General features: G+C 35.0%; 2 protein-coding genes across 14 annotated transcripts in view; one reads left to right on the top strand and one right to left on the bottom strand.

The window, feature by feature from the left end:
• PLS1 (plastin 1) overlaps positions 1-12,942 on the top strand; it is a 277,498-nt gene that overhangs the window by 165,075 nt on the left and 99,481 nt on the right. The window lies entirely within an intron of this gene.
• The window catches only part of XRN1 (5'-3' exoribonuclease 1), a 36,696-nt gene that overhangs the window by 7,150 nt on the left and 16,604 nt on the right, over positions 1-12,942 (bottom strand). For 6 of the 13 annotated variants that reach the window (XR_010346303.1, XM_064385821.1, XM_064385822.1 and 3 more), the window contains 19 exons: positions 12,061-12,223; positions 11,801-11,914; positions 11,221-11,319; positions 10,947-11,062; positions 9,950-10,096; positions 9,556-9,645; positions 8,474-8,609; positions 7,699-7,755; positions 6,887-7,019; positions 5,719-5,788; positions 4,431-4,656; positions 3,681-3,782; positions 2,936-3,031; positions 2,595-2,709; positions 2,027-2,091; positions 1,534-1,644; positions 1,063-1,188; positions 594-750; positions 72-247 (listed from right to left, as the gene is read on the bottom strand). Coding sequence is in view for 9 of the 13 variants with exons in the window: in XM_064385821.1 (XP_064241891.1) it covers positions 72-247; positions 594-750; positions 1,063-1,188; positions 1,534-1,644; positions 2,027-2,091; positions 2,595-2,709; positions 2,936-3,031; positions 3,681-3,782; positions 4,431-4,656; positions 5,719-5,788; positions 6,887-7,019; positions 7,699-7,755; positions 8,474-8,609; positions 9,556-9,645; positions 9,950-10,096; positions 10,947-11,062; positions 11,221-11,319; positions 11,801-11,914; positions 12,061-12,223 (2,299 nt within the window). In the remaining 4 variants the exon portion in view is untranslated. Of the gene's footprint in view, positions 1-71; positions 248-593; positions 751-1,062; positions 1,189-1,533; positions 1,645-2,026; positions 2,092-2,594; positions 2,710-2,935; positions 3,032-3,618; positions 3,783-4,430; positions 4,657-4,855; positions 4,928-5,718; positions 5,789-6,886; positions 7,020-7,698; positions 7,756-8,473; positions 8,610-9,555; positions 9,646-9,949; positions 10,097-10,946; positions 11,063-11,220; positions 11,320-11,800; positions 11,915-12,060; positions 12,224-12,942 lie in introns of those variants that run through there. The other 7 variants (XM_064385819.1, XM_064385820.1, XR_010346305.1 and 4 more) reach the window with 7 other exon arrangements.

The raw sequence follows: 12,942 nt of genomic DNA, 5'->3' as shown, positions 1-12,942 counted from the left end.
GTCCAAATATTTAATATAGAACAGTTGAAAGAAAGTTGAGAACTTGTACTTTTACAGAAAAAACGTTTTACCTGTGGTGTTTTTAGGAAAGAGAAATCTGGTTGTGACATTCCAAGAAGAGAACAAATACGAGAAAGCTCAGAGACAGTAGACAGTGCAGGCTGCGGACAAGTGAAAGGGTGACCTCCAGTTTCTATTGCTGGTGTGTTCTGGGGGCCTCCAAGGCTGTGCTTGTTCATATATGCAGCTGACAAAAAGGGAAAAAAAAAAAAAGAGCTGTATCATAATTATTTCCTTCGCTAAAAGGATGGCAACTTGGTTGTTAGCAAAAAAAAAAAAAAAAAAAAAAAAAAAAAAAAAAAAAAAAAAAAAAAAGAAGGAAAAAAGGCTTATTTTATTTTTCCCTCGTATTTCCATATTGTTTAAAAAAACCCTCTATAGCTGAAGAGAGTTTTAGACCCAAATACAGAAGTAGAACTAAAAAAATGGAAATTTTATTACTATATTTTGATAAACAGTACTCTGCTGAAACTGTGTTCTAAAATGTCACTACAAGGTGAAGCTCTGAATTATGAGCTGATGGTTACTCATACCCATTTTTTTTGTTGGTCTGTATTGCACAGCAGCTCCATGGCAATCCTGTCTACTAGAGGGAGCAGGAACATCATTAACTTGTGATTTCACTTCATTCTTTGTTTGCAGATCTGAGCCATCTATCTTCAAAATCTCTTTGAGCATCTGTGTTCCTTTCTTTAAAAATAAAACAAACCACTCAGGAACATTCTGGCATCAGACAACATGACCTTCTTAACACTGATTATCATAATTGGTAACAGAATCTGACTTATTTTCCAATCAGTTATATTTTATCAAAGCAAAGGTAACAGCATCTTAGCATAAACAAAGGTGTTTGCTAATTTTTTTTGAGAATAGCTAATTAAAAAATCATTAATACATTTTAAAAAGCAGTATGAGGTTTCTTAGAGATTCTTTAAATAGAAACATTGATACTAAGACAGCAGATGCTAAACTGCAATGTAATGATTCCTGCAGTATACAGACCATAGCAAATGACTGTGGTGACAGATGCTCCTCATTTGTAGGTCCTGCTTCCTTGGAATAAGTCTGCACTTCATTTTCTTTGGAAATTTTCAGAGAAGCTAGAAGCCTTTCCAGTTCGTTGTCCTTCTTAAATTAAAGAAAAAAAAGGTACATCAACTAAGTGTATGTACAAGCTGAAGCAAGAGAAGGGATATCAATTTGAGCTTAATTTTATTCTCATTGAGATTTTTCCTCTCTTAGGTTGGTCAGGTCACAGTCATGTCTGTTCAGTGTGAACAGATATCCAGAGACTGCATCAAGTTCTGCATATTAAAATTGATAGATTTGATTTAGAGAAATATTAAAGTTACACAGGTTTGTTTATTTCTTAAACATGAATTTGCACACAAGTAACCAGGAACAATTGAACAAAATGGACTGGAAACTGAAGTTACTCAAAGAGCACAAGACAGTCAACTCCTCAGATCCTACCTTTCCACCTGTGCAGGGACCATCAACTGCAGCCTTCTGAATTAAAGGCGTGTTGGGACTTCCATTCCTCTTCAAAAGTTTGACATTGTACTTATTCACACCTGCAAAATTCTGAAATAAATTGCAGCCATTACTATTGAAAACTCTATTACTCATTATAACACAAACTTATTAGAAAAGCATCTGCAAAGAGTCTTCACAAGCTAATATTCTTAGAGGATTTCAGCTTATTGAACACCTAGCATTTTTGTTTTCCCATTACAACATAGCTTTTAGAATCTAAGAGTTATAGTAAAGTTGTTTGGTATCATCATACATTTCATGCACTCTCTCTCATATTCTGTCTATAAACCTCTAATGAAAAAAATATCCAAAATAAATTTTCTGACTAAATGAATCAACTAAGATGCCAGTTAAAGACAGGTCTGTAAAATGACAAGTCACAGCAGAGTAAAATGAAAAGAATAGGTTAACTCAGTACAGACAAAATTACCTGTTGGTTTGACATTTTATTATGTGGTTGACTTTCACTTCTTGTAGTTTTGGAATCTTCTTTAACTACAAAAGAATGCATTCTTTTGAAATACTCTTAAAAACAGTAACAGTCAAGACTCAAAACAATTAGTAACTCCATACAAATACACAGAGTTGCATTAATATAAATGATTTTATCAAATGTTTAATTTTTACTTCATAGGTCATTTGGTGTATGCTTTTCTTCTAGGATAAAATAAAACCAAGCATATCCAATAATATATCTAATTTTCTATTCTACAGATATGATCACAAGCAGATTTTCAAAGACACGCATGGGTTTTTGTTTGGTTTTTATATTAGATGGGTGGCAAGTCAACAGAACACAGAACAACTTACTTAAAAGGTTTAGAATTATGTGTGGAACAATCTAATATACACACCAGGGACATTATTTGACAATAAAACTATAATAAATTATTTCCTGTCAGTAACTACAAAAAACCAAAAAGTTCTTCAGACATTTCAATGAAGGTCAGATAAAGCAAGCAGTTCACCTAAACAAAGTTTCTAATTATAGTACTTACATTTTTTATAAGGCTCCTGTTTTCTCTGCTGACATTTAAAGCTGCCGTCATTGAAGCCTGGCTTGTAAAACTGATGGCCAGCTCCCAGCTTGGTTTCCTGAGGTAGAAGTGCACCCTAGGGTTTCAAACATCAAAGCTTAACCAGAAAACTGGGTATCTGTTATTTACATAGTAGTGCCCTATGATAACCCCTTTCCAGAGCTATGCATACTCCGTGTAACACCACTTTCATCCAGAGGATTTATTTGTAACATGAAGTTTTCTGATACAATGAACCAATGTATAAAATTAAGACCTTCATATTTTGAATGCAGAGATCTGTTAAAAGTTTCTATACAAACCTTCTCATGCATGTTTTGTTGAATGTGATGAGACTTCCCAGAACTCTGCAATGACTGCCATATGCTGCAGAATTCATCATCTGGCTTACTCTGTGCCTGACAACATAAAAAAACAAGACCCCAGACAAACTCAGTGGTGATAAATTCAACTTTTGAACAGCTAAGTATATACCAAGACATTCTGGAAATTGTAAGGTTCAAGTTTAATAGTCCTCAGATGACAAATACTTTCATGTTGACAATAGTACAAGTTGCAGGTAATTAACTATGGAACAAGCTGTGGTAGTGGACTGCAGTTACAATTTTTACCAAGAATCACTACTAAAGTGAAATGAAGTTAGTTTGATGATTAAATATAATGAAACTCAGTTAACAGTTCAGAATGGTTTCAAAGCATGCTTTCATACTGGGAGTATTCTTAGATTGTATTATTAATGATTTATTTTGTAAGGCCTTACCAGCAAGGCTCAATTACTTCATTACATTACAGGTATGTTACCGCAGAACTGAAGCCCAGCTATGCAAAAAAACACTTTAAAAAATCTAATATCTAAACAAGGATAACACAGGATATCATATTCATTCAAGAACTGAGAGCAGTTCTGCTCCAGTCTGTATCTGAACTAAAACATCTGATGTACTAAAACAAAGCAATTTATTAATCATGAGAAAATGACACCCACCCTGAACAGAGGGCCAAAACAGAGACATTTGGGTCCGATACTAAATGAATCCGAACACTCACTTTATTTTTCTGATTGCCACTCAGAAATGATCCTTTCTGGGGTGAGTTAGAGTTGCCCTGATTTTCAGCCCTGAGATTGTAATGCTGTCTTCCATTCAGTTGCTAAATCATTGAGAGAAAAAAAAAAAAAATCAGAAGTGTTTCATTGTCTTACATTTTCTTTTGGAAAGTACTTTTTCTTGTATAGACTTGAAAAACATGAGAAAACTGTTTTCAAACACACCTACAGCAACATGAAGTTACTAATTAAGGTAAGTTTCTTTAAAGAAGACTCTTGTTAAAAAAATAAAGTGTCATTAAACCACCAAGAAACTCAATTCAAAATGTGTAATTTTCCTCCTTTATTGTAGTTTCAAAGTAAATTATAACTGAAAAGCAAAACTGATAGGGAAATAATGTCTTCCCTTTCTATGCATGAACAAACAGCCAATAAGGAAGCATTAATTGGATCAAAGCTTTAAGGAACTAATTGCATCTCTGTCCACACATACTATTTGTTGACACCAAATATGGTGTCACTGCTCCGAACTAAGTATCTATCTTTCAGAAAAGCAACTGGAGTTACTCAGAGCAAAACCACTGTCAATAAGGAAATTTTAGTCCTTTTCATTATTAGATTAATTCATTTCTGCAGCAAAAGAGTTCTATTGACATAAAAACTAAATTCTGTTTGGACCAATGAAGATAACCATGTCAATATTTCAGACTCTAGGGAAAAACGTTTTTGTACAAATGTGAGAAAAATCTTACTTGCGTAGGAACAAAAAGGGAGCGAGGAGAATGGTTGAGGCCTCCCAGATGCACTTTTTGTGAGCATACAGATGACAGATCAGATGCATATGAGTTGTAGTTATTCACTGCTGGCTGAGGTTTAACTATGGCCATCAGCTTTTGATTTCCCATTTCTGACCGACTACCATGAGACAGGTTAATTAAGGCACTTGAGGGCAGGCGATAACCTCTGGCAGGTGAGCACCTTGAGAAAAGTGAATTCCATAGTTGTTTCATGCAGTTTAATTGTTGCCAAAAAACAATGACTCAAGTTTGAACAACAGAAGCTGAAAACTATGCAATACTGAAATCTAGTAGCATTGCAGACAACCTGAAACCCATGGCTCCCCTTTGCCCTCTGGCTGTCAAACAGAAATTAGCACTACTCTCAGTTTATATTGTACCTTTCAGTGCCGAGCTTAAAGAAATTTTTAAGATGACTGAATTGTTATAGCACAGTTCTGTAGTAAATATTTCTGTAAAAGAACCAGAAAACAATATTCTTTTATTTTTCAGAAATGAAAACTGAAGTTTCAGGTTCAGTAGCAGAATTACAAATTGAAGTTAAGCAGCATTTCTGAACACTGAGTATTATCTGCAAGGGCTATGACTGCTGAATGCAGGTAGTAGGGAAGAATTTCCTCAAACTCCCATCATTAAAACCTTAGGTAAGAACAGTAAAAATGAAGCCTGCTGGGTATATCTGAGCACTTAGAATTTTAGCTGTTTACTTCAATACAGAAGAGTTATCACACTTATAAAAACAAAAGCACCTCCACCTCTGGAAAAACAGCTTAGGTTTTTAATGGTTAGAATTTAGTGTCTAAGTATCAACTTTTGAGTTCAGAGAAACAGATGCCTTCTGCTTGGTTTTTAATCCACATGTTGAATACATACTGGTAAGAACCTATTTTCTACGTATTTGTTTAGAAAGACATCTAGGTCTATTGCTTTATTCTGCTGGTTCACATTTCTTTTCTGCAAGTCAGAAGTTTATACACCAAAAAAGCCCAAAGAGCATTTCCACAATATAACATGCTTCACAAACCTCTCTTATGTTGGGCAGGTCATGGTCATGACTGTTCAGAGTGTGAACAGATACTCAAAGAGAATCAAGAGACAAAAGTAATAAAAACTGACCAACACTGCCAAGAAATAAAGTTTCAAGAAGAGGCATTAAAAATACTCAAAATACCAAACCAAAGCCAACAATTCCATGCCAACTATGCCAATAGCATGAATTGACTCTGAACTCTGCCACACAAACCTTATAGTGAGGCCTCCAAGGAATTCTTCATCAAACAAAACTTCAAAGAGCACATCTGTTTCTCTAGTAGCTATAGAAAACAAATTTCAACATCATCTTATACAGTTATGTCCATCTATATTATGTAAATATCTATACTACATATACAATAAATAATGAAAAGACCAAAAATGAACATCAGACCCCCAAATAATTTCTGAATAATTTGATTAACAGGAATTTGGAAATGCTTCTGAAGGTCTCACATATATCTGCCCTTCAAGATATAGTTTCAACAGTAATGCACCATGCATTACACCTTACCCATGTGCATTTACAGAACTGCAGTTTACAGCACTATGTGACACGTGTCAGAAACTGGCAAAAAGAGATGCAAGCCACTTCTACATTCAGGCAGTCAGAAACTAACAGCTTTAATATTAGCTTCTTGCATAATGATAGACTAACATACCTTCAAAATTACAGTAGTATTTCAGAATAATGGAGAAAAAAATATTTTTTTTTAAAAACTGCACTCTAGTCTAATGTCTTTGAGATTCTGTTAGATGCAAACTGAATGAGAAAGCAGCTACTGAAATGGCAGGTAAGAAAACCATTTGTAATACTTGATCTCAAACTCCTACACTCTGTGGCCCTCAATAAATCCTTCTTGAAATAGATTTATGGTTAATCTTCTTGTCAAGCAAGGTATAAATCTATGCCAATTAATGGAAATGGAGTATTACAGAATAAAAATACAAATTAAAACTGTTTAAGACAAATCATACTTGATAAAGTTTTATGTTCAATATAAGTATTAAGGCTAATACTTGGTTTTATGTCTACTCCACTTAACTTTGCCCACATTTTCCCATAACTTCATTTTGCTCCTTTTCTGATCTGCCCTCTTCATATTAAGAAGAAATGAAGAGTAATTTCTAATTCATATAGGAAGGACCATTGGGTAAGTAATTTCTTTTTCAAATAACAGTTGTGTAACACATGAAATTAAAACAGAAGGTAGGTTTTATTCAAAACAGTAAATATATTATTAACAGGTTCAAGTTGCATATGCTTCATAGCAAGAAATATGTGCATTCAGAACCATTACATAAAACAATATCCTGAATCCTGCTTTCTTATTACTAGCTGAGCTGTTATGTAGTTATAATCATAAAGAAAATATTACCTCCTTTAATTCCAATGATGGTGCCTCGTAGACCAACAGGAACAGAAAAGTTCTCTCTGACATTGACTACACGGTCAAACAGCCTGTACTCCGCATCTCGATCTGGAACAACCCCTTTCTGCTGCTCTAACGGCTGACAATAACCAATAGACTGTGTTAATGTATGCAAAACAGTAAGAATTACAATAAAAATGCATTTATAACTATATCTGAGACACACTACAAAGTAAACTTCCTGGGGAAATAAAAAACATAGGAAACCCCCCCCCAAAACCGCACCAAAGAATAAAAACCTTTTCCCTCCAGGTTCAAAGCAAACTTTCTTTTTTTCCCCTTACAACTCTCACTACTGCTTCTGCCTGAACATGTGTTGTACACTAGCTGACAAGGAGGATCAATTCAGACAGAACTAAAATATTAGATGTAACCTGCCTGTATCAGTAACATGGGCAAGTGGAGCAATCAGTCTTATGTGAAGAAGTGAACAAAAAGTAAAACATGGGAAAAGAGACAGCAGAAAGCACATTTTATTTTGCCTTCAATACAGAGCCAGTAAGAACTGCAGAGGCATAAAGGGCACAAGGCAGAAAAAAACCTGAAAGTCTGTGCCCAACATGACAGAGTTTGCAGTTACAAGAAATTCTCTCTCCTTGTAGAAACAGACTGCTGTTTCCAAAATTATTTTCTAAAAGGCATAACCAAACGTTTCCTTTCATCAATGCTGTCATAAAATTCTATTTTCCTAAAGTTGGCAAGCTTAGGTAAAATACATATAATCTTAAACTGCCCCCCAATCCATTCACATCACTTACTCTGTACAGCAAATGGGGTTTCACAGTTACTCGCACCTTCTTGTTGCTCTTCCTCTGCTAAAGGAAAGGAACAGAAAGTCTTTACAAACCAGTGTGGGAACAAGCACTGGAATATATAAAACAAAATTCCTGAAAGATCATGTAGAATTCTTTAGTTTCTTTTAGATAATGGTATAGAGCTTTAATGAAGTCTTTAGAGCAAGTCTAGTTTTTACAACATGTTGGATTTCATATCAATCCGTTAGTTGTCTAATTCCAGATTTCACACCAATTTTCTAAGATGTCCTTGCAAGTTATTTCAAAAAGTATCAGCCCATTATTTCATATGGCTTTGTCCCTACTTTTACTTTAGCAATTTCCATGGCCACTTTTTTCATCTTTTGGTCTGCAGAAAATAACTTTCTAATTTTGTGCAGATCAAAGAGAAACTGCAAGGGAAGAACAGCTGGGATTTCAAATAAAAAGAGCACCTTACTATTTTTCAATATACACTGATAAGTGTTCCTTTACAAAACCACCAAAAGGCACAGCTCAGAGTATGTCCCACTACTGATAAATCACGCCTAAAAGAGTGAATTTTTAAAATAGATTAGTAATGAGCTCTTCTGAATTTCTGGGAAAATATTACACATCCAGATTTTACATTATATTCTGTGTCCTTTTTCTTTGGAATGGCAAGTAATCTTCAATTGTCTTATTTAAATTCAAGAACTTCAAAAATAACGAGCATTGCTTTTTGGTTCACCCCTGCTCATAACGACACCAAGCTGTGTACCTTGCATTTCTCTACTTCTTCTTCAATTTTCTCAACAATGGCTGCATCCAAAATTTGCAAGTCACAAGATGAACGAGACAAAGCAGACACAGGATGTGCTTTTAACCAGGCAACAATTTCTTGCACTTTCTCAGCTCTGAATAAAAAATGGCATGAATGGAAGCTTTTAGCTGCATAAACCAGGGATTTTACCATGTTCCCTAAGTTAATCAGTCAAGTATTATCATACAGGCACTCTGATTGTATATATTCATAAAGTGATGGAATCTAAAGGATCTGTATGAGTTAAGAAGAGTCAGAATTATACAGTACTGTTTCAAAACAACAAAGTTTTGTTTAATAAAAAAAAAATTACTAAATTAATTGAAAGTATTCAGCAAATTAAGTTTGCATCCAACCAACAAACTGTGTCCAAATGTGATTACTGGTTCTGTGACCAGCTGTTTCTCACAACACAGGAAGAAAGAACTTCACAGGGGAAGACTCTCTGGTAAAATGAAGAAAAAAATCTGAGATTCTTCTATGAGAGGAGTCCACACTGGTGTATCACAAGGTAAGAGTCCTGTAGATTTACTGACTGAAGCCCATGGATTGGGTTCATTGTCTAAGAACTTAAGCTTTTGCAACTTACCATTTTGGGTCTGGAACCAAGGTTGCTATTTTTCTCCCATGTAAATGTGTATTAAAAATGTGCAAACTGCTTCAAACTCTGTAGGATTTATTTTTCAAATTCTAAGTGATTTCAGACAATTACCACAATTATTGCTTATTTAAAAAATATTTATGACTAGTCATAGCTATGCTTACTGTAGGCTATTTTAAAAGCAAGAAATTAGGAAATAGCCACTGAAAATTATATTTTTCATTTACTGGACTTGACATTGAAGTCTAGCAGAAACTTGCACTCCAGACTGAAAAATACAGCATTCAAATAATGTTTTCAGCCATCACTGAACAATCAGGCTGCTGGAGGAACAGCGAGGTTTCAGTTACACAGCAGCCACTGCACCACCATTACCAATTTCACAGCTGTCAGTCTTTATTCTCATTATTGTAGAAAAGAGATAAGGACCATAGCTTACCCATTCTCATCCTCTCCAGGCCAAATGTCATCTTCGTAGCAGATATCTTCCTGGCTGTTCTTGGCTACATAATTAAATAGTTCAGGCACCCTAAAAACCCCCGAATATATGGAAGATAACTTTAGTTTCACATCAGCACAGACCACAAAATAGCCCCATCAAAATCAAGTCTGTTGAGCTTCAAAAGTTGTGAAGCCCAGATGGGTTATTTTTTACTTAATTTAGTATCATACTGCTAATTTTCCAAAGGCAAGCTGCTAACACAATTACTCTGTCCCAAAACAGAACACTGGAATAAACTCATTGTTCTTAGAAGAGCTGTGACCAGAGGACAAATCCCAACAATTGATACAAAGGTGGGTAATTTGGGTGAAGCCCATATCCAATAACTTACCTCTCTAAATACTCAGCAAGTAGTTGTTCTACTGCAGAAGAATACATCCATTCATTTCCAACTTTCTTAGTATAGCCAGGAACTTCTTCATTTTTCTTATTGAACTTCAGGTTCAGCCCCACATTTGCTTTGTGATCACCATGGGGACTGGAAGTAAGAAAAAGTTCATTAACTTACAATATGTGTGTGTGTTTACGTACATTAAAAAAAACCCTCATAAACATACATTCATGGCCTTAAACCACAGAAAAAGTAAATTCATTCTATTGTTTACTTGTTAACATTGTGTCAGCTGTAAATGTCACAGACCAAGAGCTGTGCTATGCTAGCTGTCCACCTGCGTGCTTATACTTCATTGCAAAGGAGGGTAGGAAATATTTTGTATTTCTTCCTTAATTGAGACCTAATCAACCACAATCAACCTGGCATTTCCCAAGGTGCAGAAGGATGTCCTTGAACAATCCATCAGGAAGAAATGTACACATCAGATCACAAGAAGATGCTCAGGCATCCATCAACCACATCTTTAGAGAGGAACCACAATTTTGACATTCACAGGTCTACATTAATTACCTCCCTTATGTATTTTAAGAAGTCTTAACTAGTTCTGAGAAGAAGCTACAAGTAAAACTAATCTTCCTTTATAGTAGCAATAATAAATACAATGAAATTAGATCTTTTATTCTCAGTATGGCAAAGTCAGTTTAAACTCCTAATTCAATTTTGCAAATAGCTAACCAGGAAAGTAAATCTTATGTCAGTCTACAACATGAAAGCAAATAGAACTGTCCAGTAAATAAAAATTTAAAACATGCTTCTGATAGAAAAAAAAGCACTGCATATCAACTTAGTTTACAGCAAATATACTTTAAAGAAAGCTTCAAATCACAAGAGTGTGCACTTGATAAAAAAAGCACTTAAACACAGCAAAAATTCTGTAGAGTTATAGCAGAATTTAGAAGCCTCTCTACAGTCAAAATTTATGAAAAGAACTTACTTCTTCTTTGATCCTCTTCCAATAAAGATACTCCCTGTAAATCTGGAGACAAGATATCCACTTACTCCAAGACGGCTGGCCAAAATATATGCAGGATTGTATTTCACAGAATATTTCTTTAAAACAAACAAACAAAACATATTGGCAATGTCTAAAGGATTTTTTATACAAATGGTAAATGAATTATATGGAAACATCCCTGAAAGACATTTACCATTGCAAAATCTATTTGATACATTGTTTAAGCTTTTACTAGAAAAGCAGAAGCACTCACATGCTGGTTCTGTATTAAAGTATCAAGCTGGGGTTCACATGGAATATTAAAAACCACCCGGATTCTGCCTTCTGGGATCACATCATGTGAATCATGAACCTTGGAGAGAAACACAATAGGTTACAGGTGCTATAAAAGTGCTGTTTAAAAACAGCAGTCTTTGGATAACACACCTCATGTTCTACTTTATCAGTAATTTTGCTGCAGTAGGCACAGGGAGGCTTTGGGATTCATCACTTTGCCTTGACCTGTACCTTGCTTCCTTATAGAGCCAATCAGTAAGCATTAAACTAAAGGATTTCATGACTGAAAATAACACAAGTGGGAACTTTATGGATTATCCCAAAGAACTAATAAAAATAATCCTGCATTCAAGTTCTGCTTTTTCCTCTTACATAAGCAAGAAGAACAGGGAAAACCCAAGATCCCTCTCTTTCTCAGACTAAACCACCAGGGAATCCTAGACTAAAAACTTCAGCTAGCAAATGGCCACTACTGTCACACAACATCTTAGATTATTTTACATTTACAAAAAGAAAAAAAATCTACAGGGAAAAATTATGAAATTACTGGAACTAACTTCTCCCATGCAGCCATAGTAAGGAGATCCCAGCATGAAGGCTGTACTTCCAGGAGGAAACAAATCATCCAAAGTTTTGATGCTTGAAAAACGAGAGTCAAAGGCTTTGATATCCTACATGAAAGAGACAACAGTGGTAATCTTAAATATCATTCAGTTCCAGTAGAATAATTACAAAGTTTACATAAATAGACACTCAGTTTAAAACATAGTCTGAGTCTGAGATAACTCAGAGAAGATACTGAACTTGTATATTTTACCTTGACAACTGTTTGGTAAACAAAAGGAAGAACTTGTTTAGACCACTGCTTCTCCAAATAAACTTCTCCATTTTGGTTTAGTTGATATCTATTACCAGTGAGTAACTGAGCATATACAACTACTGATGTTTCATGGATAATTATTCCTTTCCTTCTCTGGTACCTGAACACAAAGCAGAACATTTAGTGTGATTACAACAAACAGAACTAAACCAAGAGGGTAAAATTAATTTCTTGAAGTAAAATTAAATAAAATAAAAAACCTTCTTTAAAAGAGGATTCTAATAGTTCTCTTCTTATTTTACAAAAGATTCCCAGAATAAATGGCTTAACCAGCTGTTTACCTGCTGTTGCACAGCCATCACTACAGAGCTCAGAGCATTAATTTAAGCACATTTAATCTTTACAGTGGAAAGGTTAGGGGTAATTAAATCAGTTGACTCAAATGACAGATAATGAAATGCCAAACTGGTGCCAGATTGATTTTTGCCTTTTTGCTTTTATATATTCTCTATAATCTTTACATATCCATTTGTAGTTCTCAAGGCTATGACAGTAGTCATAGCTAGCATTTTACCTGCTCTGTTAGACAGAAAGACAAAATAAATTCCTTGGCAGCTCCAAGCTGGAGGTCCAAGGTTAGATTCTCTGGGAAGCCAAGGTTGAAACCAGCTCTCCAAGACACGTTTTCATAAACAAAGTTTAGTTCCTGTCAAAGGGGGGGTGGGGGGGAGGAATTCAGAAAGGGTTGAACCGAGTGGGAATTACCTCATCACTACATCTCTAATTGGGGATTGCTGGCAGTTATGCTAATTGGCTAAACACATAAAAATTGTGTGCTTTATGTTCCAGGTGCATCTTCAGGTGCCTTCCCTCTAGCAT

Source organism: Passer domesticus, chromosome 11 (assembly GCF_036417665.1).
Source record: "Passer domesticus isolate bPasDom1 chromosome 11, bPasDom1.hap1, whole genome shotgun sequence".
NCBI classification, from domain to species: Eukaryota; Metazoa; Chordata; class Aves; order Passeriformes; family Passeridae; genus Passer; species Passer domesticus.
This window is presented reverse-complemented; position numbering and strand designations above follow the sequence as displayed.